This window comes from Coptis chinensis, chromosome 8 (assembly GCF_015680905.1).
Source record: "Coptis chinensis isolate HL-2020 chromosome 8, ASM1568090v1, whole genome shotgun sequence".
Classification (NCBI taxonomy): domain Eukaryota; kingdom Viridiplantae; phylum Streptophyta; class Magnoliopsida; order Ranunculales; family Ranunculaceae; genus Coptis; species Coptis chinensis.
Window position 1 is genome coordinate 20,781,692 of NC_141463.1, and position 15,644 is coordinate 20,797,335.

Here is a 15,644-nt window from a genome sequence, read left to right on the forward strand (position 1 = left end):
GATAACGTGGAGATGTATGTATGTTAGTTGCATTGTATAAGTCATGTATTAGGGTTTTTTGGATGTTGTTTGTATATTTATAGTTTTCTTTGTACTCAAGAATTGGTTACTTGACTTAACTGGCATTAGTCGAGATGGTTAAGTAGCTGGTTCTACGAATCAATATATCTTAGTAGTTGGGTTTACGACTGAGGTATGAGGTTTTATATTTAGTTTGGATGTATTCTTATTAAATTTTCAGGTTAGAATAGGTTTTATATTTATGAAATGTCAAAAATACATAGAAGACTTTGCCGAAAATTTTCCATATAAGCCACGTGTCATAGGTTTAAGTTTTGGGGCGTTACATCCTCCCTTGTCCAACTTTTACAAATGTTGCTATCTGACTTTGTACAACCCTATTTTCATATTCACTAAAGCTTAGAAGCACTTGTTATATGGATTTTATTTGTTTTGTAGTTCTCTTTACTAGAATAATCATTAAAGCCAGGTAATGATTTTCTTGTCATTCACTTTATCTTTAGCATTTTTAAGATTTGGTGGGATCAACAATGGTCGCTAGGTATTCGATGAAGATGGCCTAGTACTGTAGTGTGGTAGCTGCCCAAGCCTTGCATGTTTTGATCTTTTAGTTCCTTAGTTTTTATTTTTTATTTCTTATATTTTTAACTTTTGCAGATCAAGAAACTTTCTGACCAGCAAGAAGACTTCCACCTCGGATGGATGTCAAACTATGATGAACTATGATGAAGACTAATCACGAGTGTTTGACGTGAATATAACTTGGTCACAATTCTTTCTTAATTCATTCATTTGTATATTATTAAGTATATATTGATTACCTAAGTCTTATGTATATTTTTGCTACTAGAATGTTCAATGGAGTTAGCATTTATGAATGTTATTTGAATTTTACTTGATTATATTTTAGGTGTATATTTGTTGCAGGTCCAATTCAATGTGAAATGTCTGTTTTCAAATATATACAGGTTTTTTTTTTTTGGAAAAAATTATAACATTTATCACCGTTTTGCTAGAACTGTCACAAAAGATAAGTTTTTTTGTGACGGTTTTTTAGCAGTTGTTACCGTTTTATGTGGTGGAGATAGGCTAGTCTGGAATACATATTTTGTGACGGTTTTGGGGGATGACCCCCACTCCGTCACGGTTTTGAAAACAGTGACAAAAACTTTTTGTCACTATTTTTAACAGTGATATGCGATTAATCAGTGAATCGGTGATTAATCGGATATATCAGATGTATATATTTGGCCCTTTCAAAATATATAAGAGTGTAATCATACCAAAATTTTCTAAATAGTTCTCCGACATGCAACAAAAAAATATCAAATTCTCATAATCACATCCAACCAATTCAATTTTAGAATACTACAGAGATTCAAACACAATAATTATATTAAATATTTAAAGGAATAGGGGAAGAGAGAATAGAGAATATATATTAGAGAGACAATATAAGAATTTGTATACCTAACTTTATTTAAAGAGAAGAAAATGAGTAAGCTCTTAACTTTGTGAGTTGATTACATTCTTTTATTATTAATCAGGTTTAAAAGTTTCATTTTACATATTTTTTTGGGTGGGAAACCGATAATTTAGCGATCTTTTATCTCGATTTGGTGAGAAATCGGTCTAGTCTATTGAGTGATTAAATCAGGTCGTTGAGATAATTGAGAAAGCAGTAAAAAAAAACTAATTGCTTCACAAGCGATATACAATTAATCGGCGTAATCGGTCATCTCGGTCGATATCGATAGCATAGGTTGGCACCAAGATGTTTGCTTTAGATTCTTACAAGGAATTCGACCTCAGATTTTGCCCAAATATTGACTAGTGAAAAGCACAAATGACTAGAATCTAGCTTCTCAGTGTTCTTGAATTGAAAAGCAAAAAGTGACAATATCACAGATGGGCGATGAAAGTTCTTAGTCCCCATGGTTCCTTAAAATCAAACAAATAAGGATCCACATAATCAAGAAAAGGTTTACCAAACTCACTAAAAACGGTAACTAATAAGGAAATTGTTAATTGTAAACCAACAGTCCACACACCAATGTCTTGAGCACTAGAACATACTGCATGTTTTTTCTATCAATTAATCTCCCTCTTCGCTTAAATCGATCACTTTTTCCAACAAATTGCATCACAGGGAAAATCTCGATGCTACCAGTAACGACTAACATGTGAAAACTGAGATGCTGATAGGGGTGATAATTTGACCCTCAAGCCCTCAACCCACCCCTACCTGGCCCTCAAAATTGCATATTCAAGCCCTCAAAAGTTGGCCCTCACAAATTTGATGGGCGGGCCGGGCCGGCCCTCATGCCTATAAGGGGCGGGCTAAGGCCTAGGTTCTGAAGCATGAGTCTGGCCCTCATTAAGCCCTAACCATCCCTCACTTGGCCCTTATATGTTTTCTTGTTATTTTACATTACATTTATATATTATAGTTTAATTATCTAAGTTGTATCAAAAAAAATTCACTAAATTAGTTTTCAATAGGGGATAGATTATAACATAACTGTAAAGATTATTATTTGTTAACCTTACAAAAGTAGGCTGTTTTGGGGAAGCTGGTGTTTGTGGATTGAATTGACCGAGTTCTTGTAGACGAACTACCTACGTATCAAGTACTCTCTGCTGGGGGGAGACTTGAATCAGGTTAGACATAGTTCCTCATCCTCTTTATATAGGAAAGGTGCACGCGCCTCCTGCTCTCCCGCATTAGGTCAGATCCAGGTCTTCAGGTCACTTGCGAGCCATGATGGCAAGTTAAGGGCATTTACTGTGATGCGTACCTGAAGCTTTGGTTTTGATGGCAGTCATAAAGACATACATTACTAGCCGTTGTGAGATGGGGAGAGTGAGCACTGAGGAGATCACTTCTAGGCGAGGTTGTCTACTCTACTCGAGTCACTTTGAAGCGAACTGACGGGATGAGTAAATGAGATTGGTTTGTGGTGATATCGCTCTGGGCGCAAGTTACATGGGACGCTGGCCTAAGTCGAGTCACTATGAAGCGAGCTCTGAGGATGAGGATATGAGGTTGGTTGTTAACTTTATTGTGTTGGACACGTATTTGATATCCATTGGATGTGGATATTACTCCCTCACACAGCCCCATCTCAGTAGGCTGCTATAGCCGGAATAGCGATTTGCTGAGAGAAAACAGTGGCACGTGTATGGCACATGCGAGGGTGTGGGGATTTTTGAATGTGAATAGCAACCGCTCCGGTTTAGGGTGGTTGAAAATAGCATGTACTTGAAAAGACGGTTTGTGTAAGTGTACCAAAGAATAAAAATGGGGACCATGTTTTGGGCGAATGGGAGTGACATTACTTAAAGTAACTCAAGGGATATAGTGCTCCCTTTTTGTAGCTTTAGGAAAAATTTGGTTTGAAGAAATAAACTTATCTTCTCATCTTCATCTTCCACTCCATTTTGGGTAAAACCCTCTGCTGCTCACAGTGAGAGTTCCGAAATTGGAGTGATTATTTCCTCTCTCTCGAGTGTGTTCTCAGCTGCCTTATAGAGTGACATCTGAAGCCTTACCTCGCCAATATCTTTTTTTCTCAGGTTCCAATTTCATATAAAATCCTTCACTGATCAACAGTGCAAGTTCTAAAATTTGGGGAGCTTTAACCTACTTCTAGGGTAAAATCCTACACTGATTCACGGTGTTAGTTCCAGGAAGTAAGGGTTTTAAAGCATTGGACTTCTATCCTCAAAACTCCCATGTTTCATTCCTTTATTGGGTAAAATCCTACATTGATCTACAGTGTAAGTTCCAAAAAGGTTTTAACATGGATCTCTATGAGTTTGAGAACCCAAGAAATCATAGCAAGGAAACACCACACCAAGATGAGCAACCAACAAAATATGACAAAGGTGCTGATGACTTCGGAAAAAATGTTGCTGCTGACTCCGGGAAAAATGTTGCTGATTCACAAGAAGGTATCACGAAAATCTCTTATGTGGAGGCTGCAAAACAAAATGTGAGACAACAGGTTGAATTTCAAGAACTCCCTGCTCCAGAAAAAATGGGAGAGTACCCAGCCATAACTATACCTGAAAAAGCCTATGAAAAAGGATTGCTTTATTGTAAGCATTGTCTGGTGGGAAGAATTGATCTTCAAAAAGTATCATTGGATAGAGTTTGGACAATTGCATCACAATCTTGGAATCCAACAAGGGAATGGCTCATTACACCTATTGGAAAAGGTTTTCTCTTCTTAAGATTTTCGAATGCTGAGGATCTTAACAGGGTCTGGGCAAAAGGGTCTTGGGAGTTTGATAAAACTCCTATGAGAATCAGCCAATGGACTCCAAATTTCAATCCGGATAGCCAAAGACAATCTCATGGATTGGTGTGGATTAGATTGCCTGGCCTTGGACAGGAATACTGGGAACCTGAAGCTCTGATGTCCATTGCTCGTGGAGTAGGATACCCTATGCAAATCGATGAGAAAACACTCAACAGAGAGTATGGATATTACGCAAATATTTTGGTGGATGTGGACCTTTCGGAACCGATACCAGATCAAATTTTTGTCAAGGCAAAAAATATCTCATTCTGGCAAACAGTGGAAATGGGTAAGCTCCCAAAAATGTGCACGCACTGTAAAATTGTGGGGCACTTGGTTACGGAATGCAAAAACTCAAAAGCGATATGCAGAATAACAAGGTCAAGAACAAAGAAAAGGAGGTAGTAGTGGACGCAACCCCTTCCCGGGATGACTTGGGGGAAAAAACTTTTAGAAGACAGGGAAGGAGAAGAAACACAGGTGAAACAAGTAAACAAAGGGAAACCATTTGGAGAGCAAAAGTCACAGAAATAACTAATGATGTCCGCATCCAGAATCGATTTGTTGGGCTGGAAGTGGATGAGGTCCACAATATTGAGGACCAGGATCATCAAGTAGCTGGCCAGGATGATATTCAGGAAGTTTATGATGGGAATGAGAGTCTGACTCAACAAAAAGACTTGGATGTAAACTCAGATAAGAGACTAGAAGCTCCAGTCCATGACGCTGATACAGTCCATGACGCAGCTCCAGTTCATGATACTACCCCCCGAACTTCTTTGGACAAAAGGAACGAAAGAAATGAAACTGACAAGTTTGTTGAGGTAGAGGAGGGATTGCAACAAGAACATATAGAAGTGATGGACACACCAACATATTCAAGAGAGGAGAATCTGTTCATCTCTCGAACTGGGGACAGCTCAATATCTCGAATCCATACTACTCCAGTTGGAATAGTTATTGCGGACTCGGAAGCAGAACAAGTTCTTCATCTATTAGTGAAAAAGAAGCAGGTGAGAGACTTGGAGGATAAACCTCCAGATGACTCTTCTCCTCAGTCCTCGAGATGGGCAGATGAAGCTGAGGATGAAACTGACGACCAAGTCATCTCAAAAAGGCAACTCCAAACCACAATGGCAGCTGCAGACCAGAGATTTACCCTCCACCAGGTCCAGATCCCGATCTAGGACTGGAAGTCGGGCAGAATAAGGTGATCTTCACCATCTCCAAGAATAAACTCCCTCTGTTCATAATGAGGTGCTTTTTTTGGAACATAAGAGGTATAGCCAATGAACGATCTCAGATCAGGCTATCCAAACTCATCAAAAAATGGGATCCAGATATCGTGGGTATAGCAGAACCAAAGATACATCCCAAAGATATTCCCATCAATTTTCTCCATACTTTGGGAATGAGTACAGTTTTTTTCTCAAATATTGGAACTGATCCCAATCGAGTTCCCAATATCTGGCTCATATGGAAATCATCGCTGCCCAGTCCTAACATGATTTATTTTTCAAATCAGCACATCACAGTGGAGATTGAAAATGTTCTCATTTCTATTGTTCATGCGCACTGTACAGCTATTCATAGAAGGCAGCTATGGTTAGAACTATCCAATATTAATCCGCTTAATCTTCCGTGGATGATAATGGGAGACTTTAATGCCTATTTGAGCATCTCAGAAAAGAAAGGAGGTAATAATCCATCTTCATCAGCCATGATGGATTTCAGGAACTTCATAAGTAACAATCAGTTGATGGAAGTTCAATGCAGCGGATATCAGCTCACTTGGTGGAATAGACAAGTCGGGAGGTTTAAAATTCTGGGCAAGCTCGATAGAATGTTATGCAATGCAGGCTGGGGGTTTCAATTTCCTGGCTGGAAATACCAAGTTCATAGCAGAATCTGCTCCGACCATTCTCCGTTACTGGGGGGGAAATCTTATCATTCCGCAGCCCAAGAACAGGCCCTTTAAGTTCTTTAATATGTGGTGTACTCACCCTACCTTCAGGGATACTGTTTCAGAAAGTTGGCAGATACCTATTCAGGGAAATTCCATCTTTATTCTCACGCAGAAATTGAAAAGGTTGAAGGGTATTTTGAAGGAGTGGAATAAAGACATTTTTGGCAATATCAAAGTCAAAGTGGAGGAGGAAACAAAGAAACTGGAACAGATGCAAGACCAAGAGAGTCTGGAACCATGCTAGACATATTTTCAGGGCAACACACGCGGGCATTAAGAACAAAATTGTCAATCTTCTCTCAGAGATACTTTGACACTTCAGGAAGTAAGGCAACTCATAAACAAGGAAAAGTGTAAACTTTTTCTTAGTCCAATGAATACCATGAGAACTCATTCGATTGCCTAGGTTAAGAGATGGCAGGAGGTTATGGGCATAAAAGAGGGCATGCTACCCGGATGGAAAAATATCTTGGGGTTCCTTTAGTTACGGGCAGAGTGACTAAAAGCCGTATAGCGCCATTAGTTGACAAGATCGAAACAGAGCTGGATGGGCGGACAAAATGTTATCTTTCCAAGGGAGAGTTGTTTTGGATCAAATGGCTACGACATGTTCTTAATAGCATTCCAGGATATTTCCACAACATGGCGATCTACAAATGGCCAACATCAATGATCAAAGAATGCGCAATGACCATTCTCAGAAATTTTATCCGAGTGGCAACCATAAACGTGGATAGGAAATCTTTTTACGGTATCAGGAGGTTATGGGACAAATCATGTAAACCTCCTTTAGGAGGAAGGAGGACTGGACAAGTCCGAGGAGGCTTAAAGACATCAATCTCTCAATGCTCATGAAGCAAGCATGGGGTGTGTTAACGGAGGAGAGATGACTGGGCTGTTTTATGAGAGGAAAATATACCAACAGATCGGGAACATGGACGGATTATAAGATCGGGGAACATGGACGGTTTGGAAGGGAATAAGCTGGAGCTCTCAAAGAAATGACTAACCTACATGGATGGGTGGTGGGAAATGGTTTATCGGTAAACATTTGAGAGAGAACTGGCTACATCACCAACCGACGGCGATTTTTTTCAAGAGGAGAGGAGAGACATCAGGAAATACCAAGGCAGACTTCATGAGTTCATCCAAGGTAATCGGTGGGTGTTTTCCAGCAACTTTTCACAGGTGTTACATCTTCTTGGTATCGATCTCAACTTGCTGCAACAACCGGATTCTTCAAAAGAGGATGAGCTTAATTTGGTTATCGGATGGCAAAGGTATATTTTTCGGTAGCAAAGCTCATGAGGATATCGAAGAAAAGCGACTAAGCATAAGGGATGCCAATTCATATGGAGCTCGAAAATCTTACCCAAGACACAGGGCATAGCTTGGAAATTTCTTGGGGGCAAAGAATCCGATGACAGGTTGAAAAAAGGAAGACGCAGTTGGCCTTTCGATGTTGTGTATGTAGGAAGGAAGAAGAAAGTCTCGATCATATCCTATATCATTGTGATTTGGCCAAGAGAGTCTGGAACCATGCTAGACATATTTTCAGCATCCAATCAAATATTGATTCCTTCAATGATATAATGCAACAGGGGAAGCACCACAGCTCTTTGATTTTAGACATGTGGAAAGTCTGCTCTATAACAAGTCTGGTAAGCTTATGGAAGAACAAGAATAAAGTTCTCTATGATCAGAAGACATCTAGTTTCTCTACCATTTGTTTCCTGACCAGAAGAGCCATCATCAGAGCATACCATAAATCATCAGGTTCCATGAACAATTCGATGACAGATGTGAAAACCCTTCACATATTTAATCTCCAGCATAAACTTAGAAGGGCTCCCAAAATTTTGGAATGCTACTGGCTTCTCCCACCGCCAGGCACTATAAAAATAAATGTTGACGGAAGTTCCAGGGGAAACCCAGGCAAGGCTGGTTGGGGTGTGATTCTCCGGGATCATACGGGGCATTTATTGGGAGCCGCAGCAGGAGGTCTTGGGATAACAACAAACTATATGGCAGAAACCATTGCTATTATAGAAGGAATTCAGAGAGCACTGGATCGAGACTGGAGATATATATGGGTGGAATCAGATTCAACCTCAGTGGTTCATGCATTCCAGCAGGATAAAGTGCATTGAAGAGTAAGATCAAAATGGAAGCAACAAAGAGAGAAAGCAGCATGGATCAATATATCAACTACATGGAGAGAAACAAATTTAGGAGCGGATAGTTGTGCGAGGCATGGTGCTGCTTTACAAAATGGAGAATGTATATGGTGGGATGATAAGCCTCCATTTGTGAGGAACTTAGAAAACCATTTTACTACATATTTCCGGTTCATAAGCTAGCTTTTGGATGTAATAGGTGGGTTCACATATGATGAAACCCATACTATACAGGTCTCACACTTCATATTCTTTTTTCTTGTAACCTCATATTTTTTGAATCAATTACCTTTTAGCGAAAAAAACGTACTTGAAAGGACAACGCATAAGAAGACGTGTCGCTCTAGGTTTTGGTGTAATGATGGCTTGCGTTGGGAACTGAACAGGCGGCTTGTATAAGACATTTTTGGGAACTGAAGAGTTTATGTTTGACACATTTCCTTCACATTTTTAGAGCAATTGAGCATCCTGGTTAGTTTTCTCGCCATTTTTGCTTCTCTCACTTTCGTAGATAGCTTTTGTTTGTTAGGCTTGTAATCTTTCTTGTGTAAAAGATGTCTGACTCCGATGATATAAGTTCTAATGAGATTATAGAGAGATCGGTAGGATCTGAAAATATGGTTAAGGAAGAGGTTTTTTAGTCTGTTGTAGCTATTTCGAGTGGCAACGATGTAGAGGACGGTTCTTCTTCCAGTAGCTTACCACCTAGGGTTGTAAATAGGAGTGCAATCACAAATTTTGTAGATATTAGGTCAAGATTTGACATTAACATCCCCGACCTAGAGATACACGACCTAAGTAATGTAGATAACGTATTTAGCAGTAGTTTTTTACCGATAAAATGGAGGGTCATTATATGTGTGGGGCAATTTAGGGCGGAGCTGCATTTGCCATTCTCAAAATTGACCTGTGACGTGTTGAACTACAGTGGTAAGACTCCCTATCAGTTCGTTGGTAAGGTTGTTTAGGGTTATTGATATGTTGAACAAGTCAAGGGAGTATGATATCAGACTCGATGATGTGCTTGAGCGCTTCACTGTGAAGCAATCTAGGTTAAACAATTTTAGCTCACAAACTATGACAGGTAAGTTGTCTGTTTTGGATGGAGTTAGCAACGAGTCTTGGGAGCAAAGACCGTTGTTGTTTAGGGGAAAGTACTGTGTGGTTGGAAGTAGTTTGCAATGTAGGAGTTGTAATGTTGATAGTATGTGTGTACTAGTGTTTGTACTTGTGTTGATTACAAATATCGTTTTCTTATTTGTTCTGATATTTGGTTTGTGTTGGTTTTGCAGACGTTGTTATTACAAACCGAGAGTTCCATGGTGAAATCGAGAGATTTGCACAGCTTAGACGATCAGAGAAGAGGGAGATACTAGCTACTGTAGCGAACTACTTCATTGAACGCGGTGGTCAAGGTATCAGGTCGAAGAGGAGGCAACAGAAGAGAAGGGCACGATCTGCTATCGTGTTGAACTCAGAAGTTGAAGTTGAAATGGAAAGGGAACCAAGTGATCTGCTTACCCGGGAAGATCGTTGTCGAGTTCGTGTTGGCCCAGGGAAGACCGGGGGTGAAGCTGGCGGTTCGGGAAGTGGGGCTGGTGTGGTCAGGCGACCTGCTCCTCGTACTGGGGGAGTGCAGAGGTCGCTCCTTGGGACTTTGCGAGGCACTAGATAAAGGGTTCTCTGCTCGTGATGGACGATATTGTCGTCACGGCTCGTGACTCTCATCTGAAGAGGAAGGCTAGTCCTTCTGATGTGAGGCCTGGGAAAAGTGCGAGGACGGAGGGTAGGCGATCTGCTCCTAGGTCTAAGTAATCTGGGGGGCGTCCTTGGTCTTCTCCTAGGTCCAAGGTTGCGCCCAACTTGAGTGGCCTAGATTTAGAGTCTTTTAAAACCAGTTAGGGCCAACCTGGTGTCTCTGGTGCCCGTACCCAGGCAGTGAAGGTAAGAGTTATGAGTAAGGCAACTGGGAAAACTGTGATGAGTCAAGATGATCTGGACCACAACCTGGTGTACGTTGATGACCAGGGTATTAAGCGGACTATCTAACGTTTTGTCTGTAGTTATAAGTTAGCTCCTGTGGTGGGTTGCCTGCTTGAGAGTATCGCTTTGGATGGTGACCAGAGTGATCTTGATGGTAAGAGCTTGAAGGAAAATCTGAAGTTGATGGATCTGTCTCAATGCTTGGTAAGTAGTGTTGGGATTTTGCCTTGTTTCTTGTAATTGATCCGTTTGAATCTCATTTGAGTCTTGTAATTTTGTGCAACTAGTCAGTGGGTATCGCAAGCTTAAAGAGATGGCCCAAATTGCTGGGTCAGAGAAGGTTGTTGTTGATGGGCTGAGGGAAGAGTTAAAGAACTTCCAACTCGTTCAAGCAGCCAAGAAGAAAGAGTTTGATGAACTAAAGTCAAAGTACCAGGATGCTTGTTTGGATAAGGTCACAGTGGGTAATGAACTTGCTCAAATGAAGGCGGAGCTCGTGACAGTTATGAACTATGCAAAATGTTGTAAGGAGGTCGCCCAAGAAGCGAATGATGCTTACAATGCTCTGGATTTTGACTATGTGGAGGTAAAGAAAGCGTATTCAGCTTTGAAGGATGAACATGAACGCGGGGCTTTAGGTACACCAGTGTTAGACGTACCTGAAGATGCATGTGATGTTCCTCATTTGGGTACTTCTTCTTTAGTGATCATGGAGAGCCCTCTCGATCGAACTGTTACTGGTACTTCTTCTGAACCTGTTACTGGATCCAATATGGAAGGCGTACTTGATCCCCTAGCCACTGAAAATTTGGCAAATGTTGCTTAATCTTGTCAGCTTTGAATGAATGTTTCTCTCTGTTTCTTATGTTTCTTGATGTAAGTGGTAGTGATACAATAGAGCTGGTTTCCTGGGCTTGCTTGGGCAGTTCACCTTTTATGTTTGTTGTGGCATGGGCCAAATACATTAAGAGCTGAGAACCTGGGATAACCTGGGCAGTTCGCTTTATTTACTGCTTTATTTTGAGATCTTAACGAACTGGTTTCCACTTAAGTGGCAATTCGGTAGACTTTAAAGAACTAATTTCCTGAGTATGTTCAGGCAGTTCGCACTTTGCACTTATGAAATGCATGTTATTTTGACTTACTTTTGATTGAATGCTTGTTGCATGTTGTTTTGACATCTCAATAGGAATTGGACCTAGAGATGTATGTCGTGTCGTTTAGGAAAACTTAGGATGCCATGAAGCATTTGAATAGCATTCTGACTCTAGATAGCGTTTTAGGCTCGAGTGAGTGCGTTATTTGTCAAGAGTGTTCTGCATTGAGCTGGCCCTAGAAGTGTAGGTTTCCAACTAGTGAGAAGTGTTCGAGCTCTAAGTGAGCGTTTAATTGCAGAGAACATTTTAGCTCTGGAGAGCGTTTCAGTTCATTTGAGCGTTTTGCTCTTAGAGAACGTTCTGCACTGAGTTGACCCTAGAGTTGTGGGTTTTCAACTAGTGAGCGTTTTAGCATAAAGAACATTCGAGCTCTAGAGAGCATTTTAGTTCAGGTAAGTGTTTTGCTCTGAGAGAGCATTTTGCACTGAGTTAACTCTAGACCTCAACTAGTGAGAAGTGTTAAGGCTAAGTAACATGTAAGCTATGTAGCCCTGAGCTCGAGTGAGAGTTTTATTGTGTAGAACATTTAAGCTCTGGAGAATGTTTAAGTTCAAGTAATCGTGTGGCTCTTAGAGGGCGTTCTGCACTAAGTTGATCCTAGAAATGTAGGTCCTCAACTTAGTGAGAAGTATTGGAGCTATGAAGCCCTTGAGCTTGAGTGAGCATTTCAACTTGAGTAAGCGTGTTGTTATGGAGAACGTTTGAGCTTTGGAGAGCGTTTTAGTTCAGGTACACATTTTGGTTGCTTTTAAAGAGCGAGTTGTGTGTTTGTTTGTTAACATTGAGAGACTACTGTGTTTTGATGCAAACAAAAACTATGTGTATAGTGTTAAAAGTAAGAACTCATACAAATGGAATCTTTTATTGATAAAAATTTTTTAATAAGAAAGTATTCCAAGGACATGGTAATGTCTGTCTATCTTGGGTTTTGATCCAATATGCTCCATTGCCAACGACTCATTCCACTATGTAAGGGCCTTCCCATGTTGGTGCCAGTTTCGAGTCATCCTTAATCTTTTTCAAGACTAGGTCGCCAGGTTAGAAACTTCGAGGGTTTACTCACTTGTTGTATGTCTTCCTCAGAGTTTGGTGGTAGGATGCCACTCGAATGGCTGCTTGGTCGCATTGTTCTTCAAGTAAGTTGACCTCTCAAGCAAGAATAAAATCATTCTGACCAGATTCGACGATCTCAGATCGATTCATCGTAATTGTCAGCTCAGTAGGAATGATGGCCTCAGTACCGTAGCATAGTGAGAACGGTGACTCACCTATACTAGAACGAGTTGTCGTTCTATGAGAACATAGAATGTTTTCTAGATGCATTAGCCACTGGATTTTGTTCTTTTCAATCTTCTTTTTCAAATTCTCCATAATTACTTTGTTACTAGCTTCTGCTTGACCATTGCTCTGAGCGTATTTGGGAGTGGAGAACGCGTGAACGATCTTCCATTTAGCCAAGAACTCTTTAACTATTTTTCTCTTGAACTAGGAGCCATTGTCCATCACCAATGTGTGGGGGAGGCCAAATCTAGTAATGATATTCATCTAGATGGATAAAGCTTCTGACATGAGACTCTTTGACATGAGCTAAGGGGATTGCTTCCACCCATTTAGTGAAGTAATCAGTTGCCGCTAGGACGAACTGGAAGCCTGTGTTTTTCTCTAGGATGAACGGACCCATGATGTCCAATCCCCACATGTGAAATGGCCAAGGGCTGGCAATGTTAATGAGTTCTCAAGCTAGTTGGATGATATTGTGGCCAAATGTTTGGCATTTAACACATTTCAGCACATATTTCTTGGCATCGATCTGCATTCTTGGCCAAAAGTATCTTTGTGAGATCGCTTTGTGAGCCAAAAAGTGCCGCATTCTCCCTTGTGGATCTCCGTGAAAATTATTTGACCTGGGCTTATGCACCTCAGATGTGGCCCACCGGTGGACTTTCTGAAAAGTTTGCCGTTTACTAGAATGTAGCGACCTAGCAGGTATTGAACCTATCTGGCCTTGGTTCGATCTATTGGTGTCTTGCCTAGCTGGATATACTCTATGATAGGTTGCATCCATGTTTGACTCATCTGAGCGTCAGAGAGTGGGCATAGGTTGTTGATTTTTAAGACGTGCTTGTTTTGGTAAGCAGGTCTATCAATTACTTTGATGAGTAGTTTTCTAGGGTCACAGTTTGGTGTTTAGGTCGCGAGATACGCCAAGCTGTCAGTATGGTGATTTTCTTCCCATAGGAAATAGTGTATGGTGACTTTATTGAAAGAAAGTAGTAATTGATTTACAACTTGAAGGTATTTAGAAATGTTACCTTCATTGGTGGTATACTCATTGGTGACCTGGCAAACGACCAGTTGTGAATCGCTAAAGACCTTAAGCTCCTGAACTTTAAGCTCTAATGCCATGCGAAGTCCCATGATCAGGGCTTCGTACTCAGCTTCATTGTTGGAGGTCGCAAAATCAATACGAACTGATTTTTCCACCATAAAGCCATCTAGTGACACTAGGACTACTCTGACTCCGCTGCCACCTGGATTGCTAGCTCTATCCACAAAAAGTGACCATACCGACAGGTCGTGTTGCTTCGAGGTTGGGGTGTCGACCTCTGGTTCCCAGTTCAGGTCGTCAGCTGGGAAATCTGCTAAGAAATCAGCAACGACCTGACCCTTCTGAGATGTTCTTGGGGTGAACTCAATGTGGTGTTTGCCTAGTTCTTCTACCCATACTGCCATGCGAGTTGTCTTGTTGGCTTTAAGAAGGATCTTCTTTAGTGGTAGGTCGGTGAGCACTTTGATTGGATGTGCCTAGAAGTAGGGCCTGAACTTTCTTGCTGAGTAAAGTAATGCAGTACTGCCTTTTCAATGTGGGAGTAGTTCTTCTTAGCTGGCAACAATGTCTTGCTTGTGAAGTAGATCGATTTCTCTACGTTCTGTTCCTCTTTGAAGAGAACTGAATTGATAACGAAGTCAAACACAGCTAAGTGCAGCCTCAGCGTTTCACCATCAATCGGTTTTGCCAACACAGGTGGTGTCGACAAGTAGTCCTTGAGAGTAGAGAATGCTTGGTGGCATTGCTCGTTCCATGAGAACTGTTCATCCTTCTTGAGAATTTGCAAAAAAGGTCGGCATTTGTCTTATGCTCTCGATATGAATCGGTTTAGAGCTGCCACCATTCCTGACAGTTTATGTATCTACTTCTTTGTTTTTAGGTCGAGCATGTCCAAGAACACTCGAATTTGATCTGGGTTTGCTTCTATCCCATGTTGTGAGACTTGATACCCCAGAAATTTCCCAGAAGACGCTCTAAAGAGGCATTTCTCGGGGTTAAATTTCATCTAAGTTCGCCGAAGTCTGGAGAACGCTTGTGTGAGATGATCTAAGTGATCTCCAGCTTTCTTACTTTTGACGACCATGTCGTCTATGTAGACATCCATGGTGTCACCTAACATGTCTTGGAACATATCGATAACAAGTTGTTGGTACCTCGCTGCAGCGTTCTTGAAGCCGAACGGGAGGACGTTGTAACAGTAAATTCCTTGCTCTGTTACGTATGAGGTTTTCTCTTGGTCTTCTTCTGCCAGTTGGATTTGGTTGTAGCCACTATAGGCATCCATGAATGATAAGAGCTCGTGGCCACAGGTCTGGTCCACAAGTCTGGTCCACAAGTCGGTCGATTCTTGGTAAGGGGAAGCTATCCTTAGGAGTTTCCTAATTTAGATTGGTAAAGTCCATGCAAAGGCGAACTGTGCCATTCTTTTTTGGGACTGCTACTATCTGAGCAATCCATTCAGGGTAATCGACCTTCCTAATGAAGCCAACTTTTTTGAGATTTTCGACCTCTTCATTGATTGTTTTTTGAAATCTAAGGATAAATTTTGAGGTTGTTGGCAAACTGGTTTAGCATTTAGGTTAACATTTAACTTATGGCATACAACATTGGGATCAATTCCAGGCACATTAATGTAAGACCAAGCAAAAACATCTTTATTTAATGATAAAAAGCTTACAAGTTATGCCTTGAGAGTAGGATCAAGGT

The 15,644-nt window shown here is 40.9% G+C and overlaps 2 protein-coding genes across 2 annotated transcripts; both read left to right on the plus strand.

The window, feature by feature from the left end:
• Positions 1 to 3,824: 3,824 nt before the first annotated feature.
• LOC147480462 (uncharacterized) lies at positions 3,825 to 6,535 on the plus strand. Its single transcript, XM_086578661.1, has 4 exons — positions 3,825 to 4,577; positions 4,697 to 5,494; positions 5,851 to 6,090; positions 6,185 to 6,535. Exons 1-4 carry the CDS (start codon positions 3,825 to 3,827, stop codon positions 6,533 to 6,535), a joined length of 2,142 nt encoding a protein of 713 aa, XP_086434787.1.
• Positions 6,536 to 7,883: 1,348 nt separating this feature from the next.
• Positions 7,884 to 8,441, plus strand: LOC147480463 (uncharacterized). The gene has a single exon (XM_086578662.1). The coding sequence runs from the start codon at positions 7,884 to 7,886 to the stop codon at positions 8,439 to 8,441; it is 558 nt and encodes a 185-aa protein (XP_086434788.1).
• The last annotated feature ends 7,203 nt before the right edge of the window (positions 8,442 to 15,644 follow it).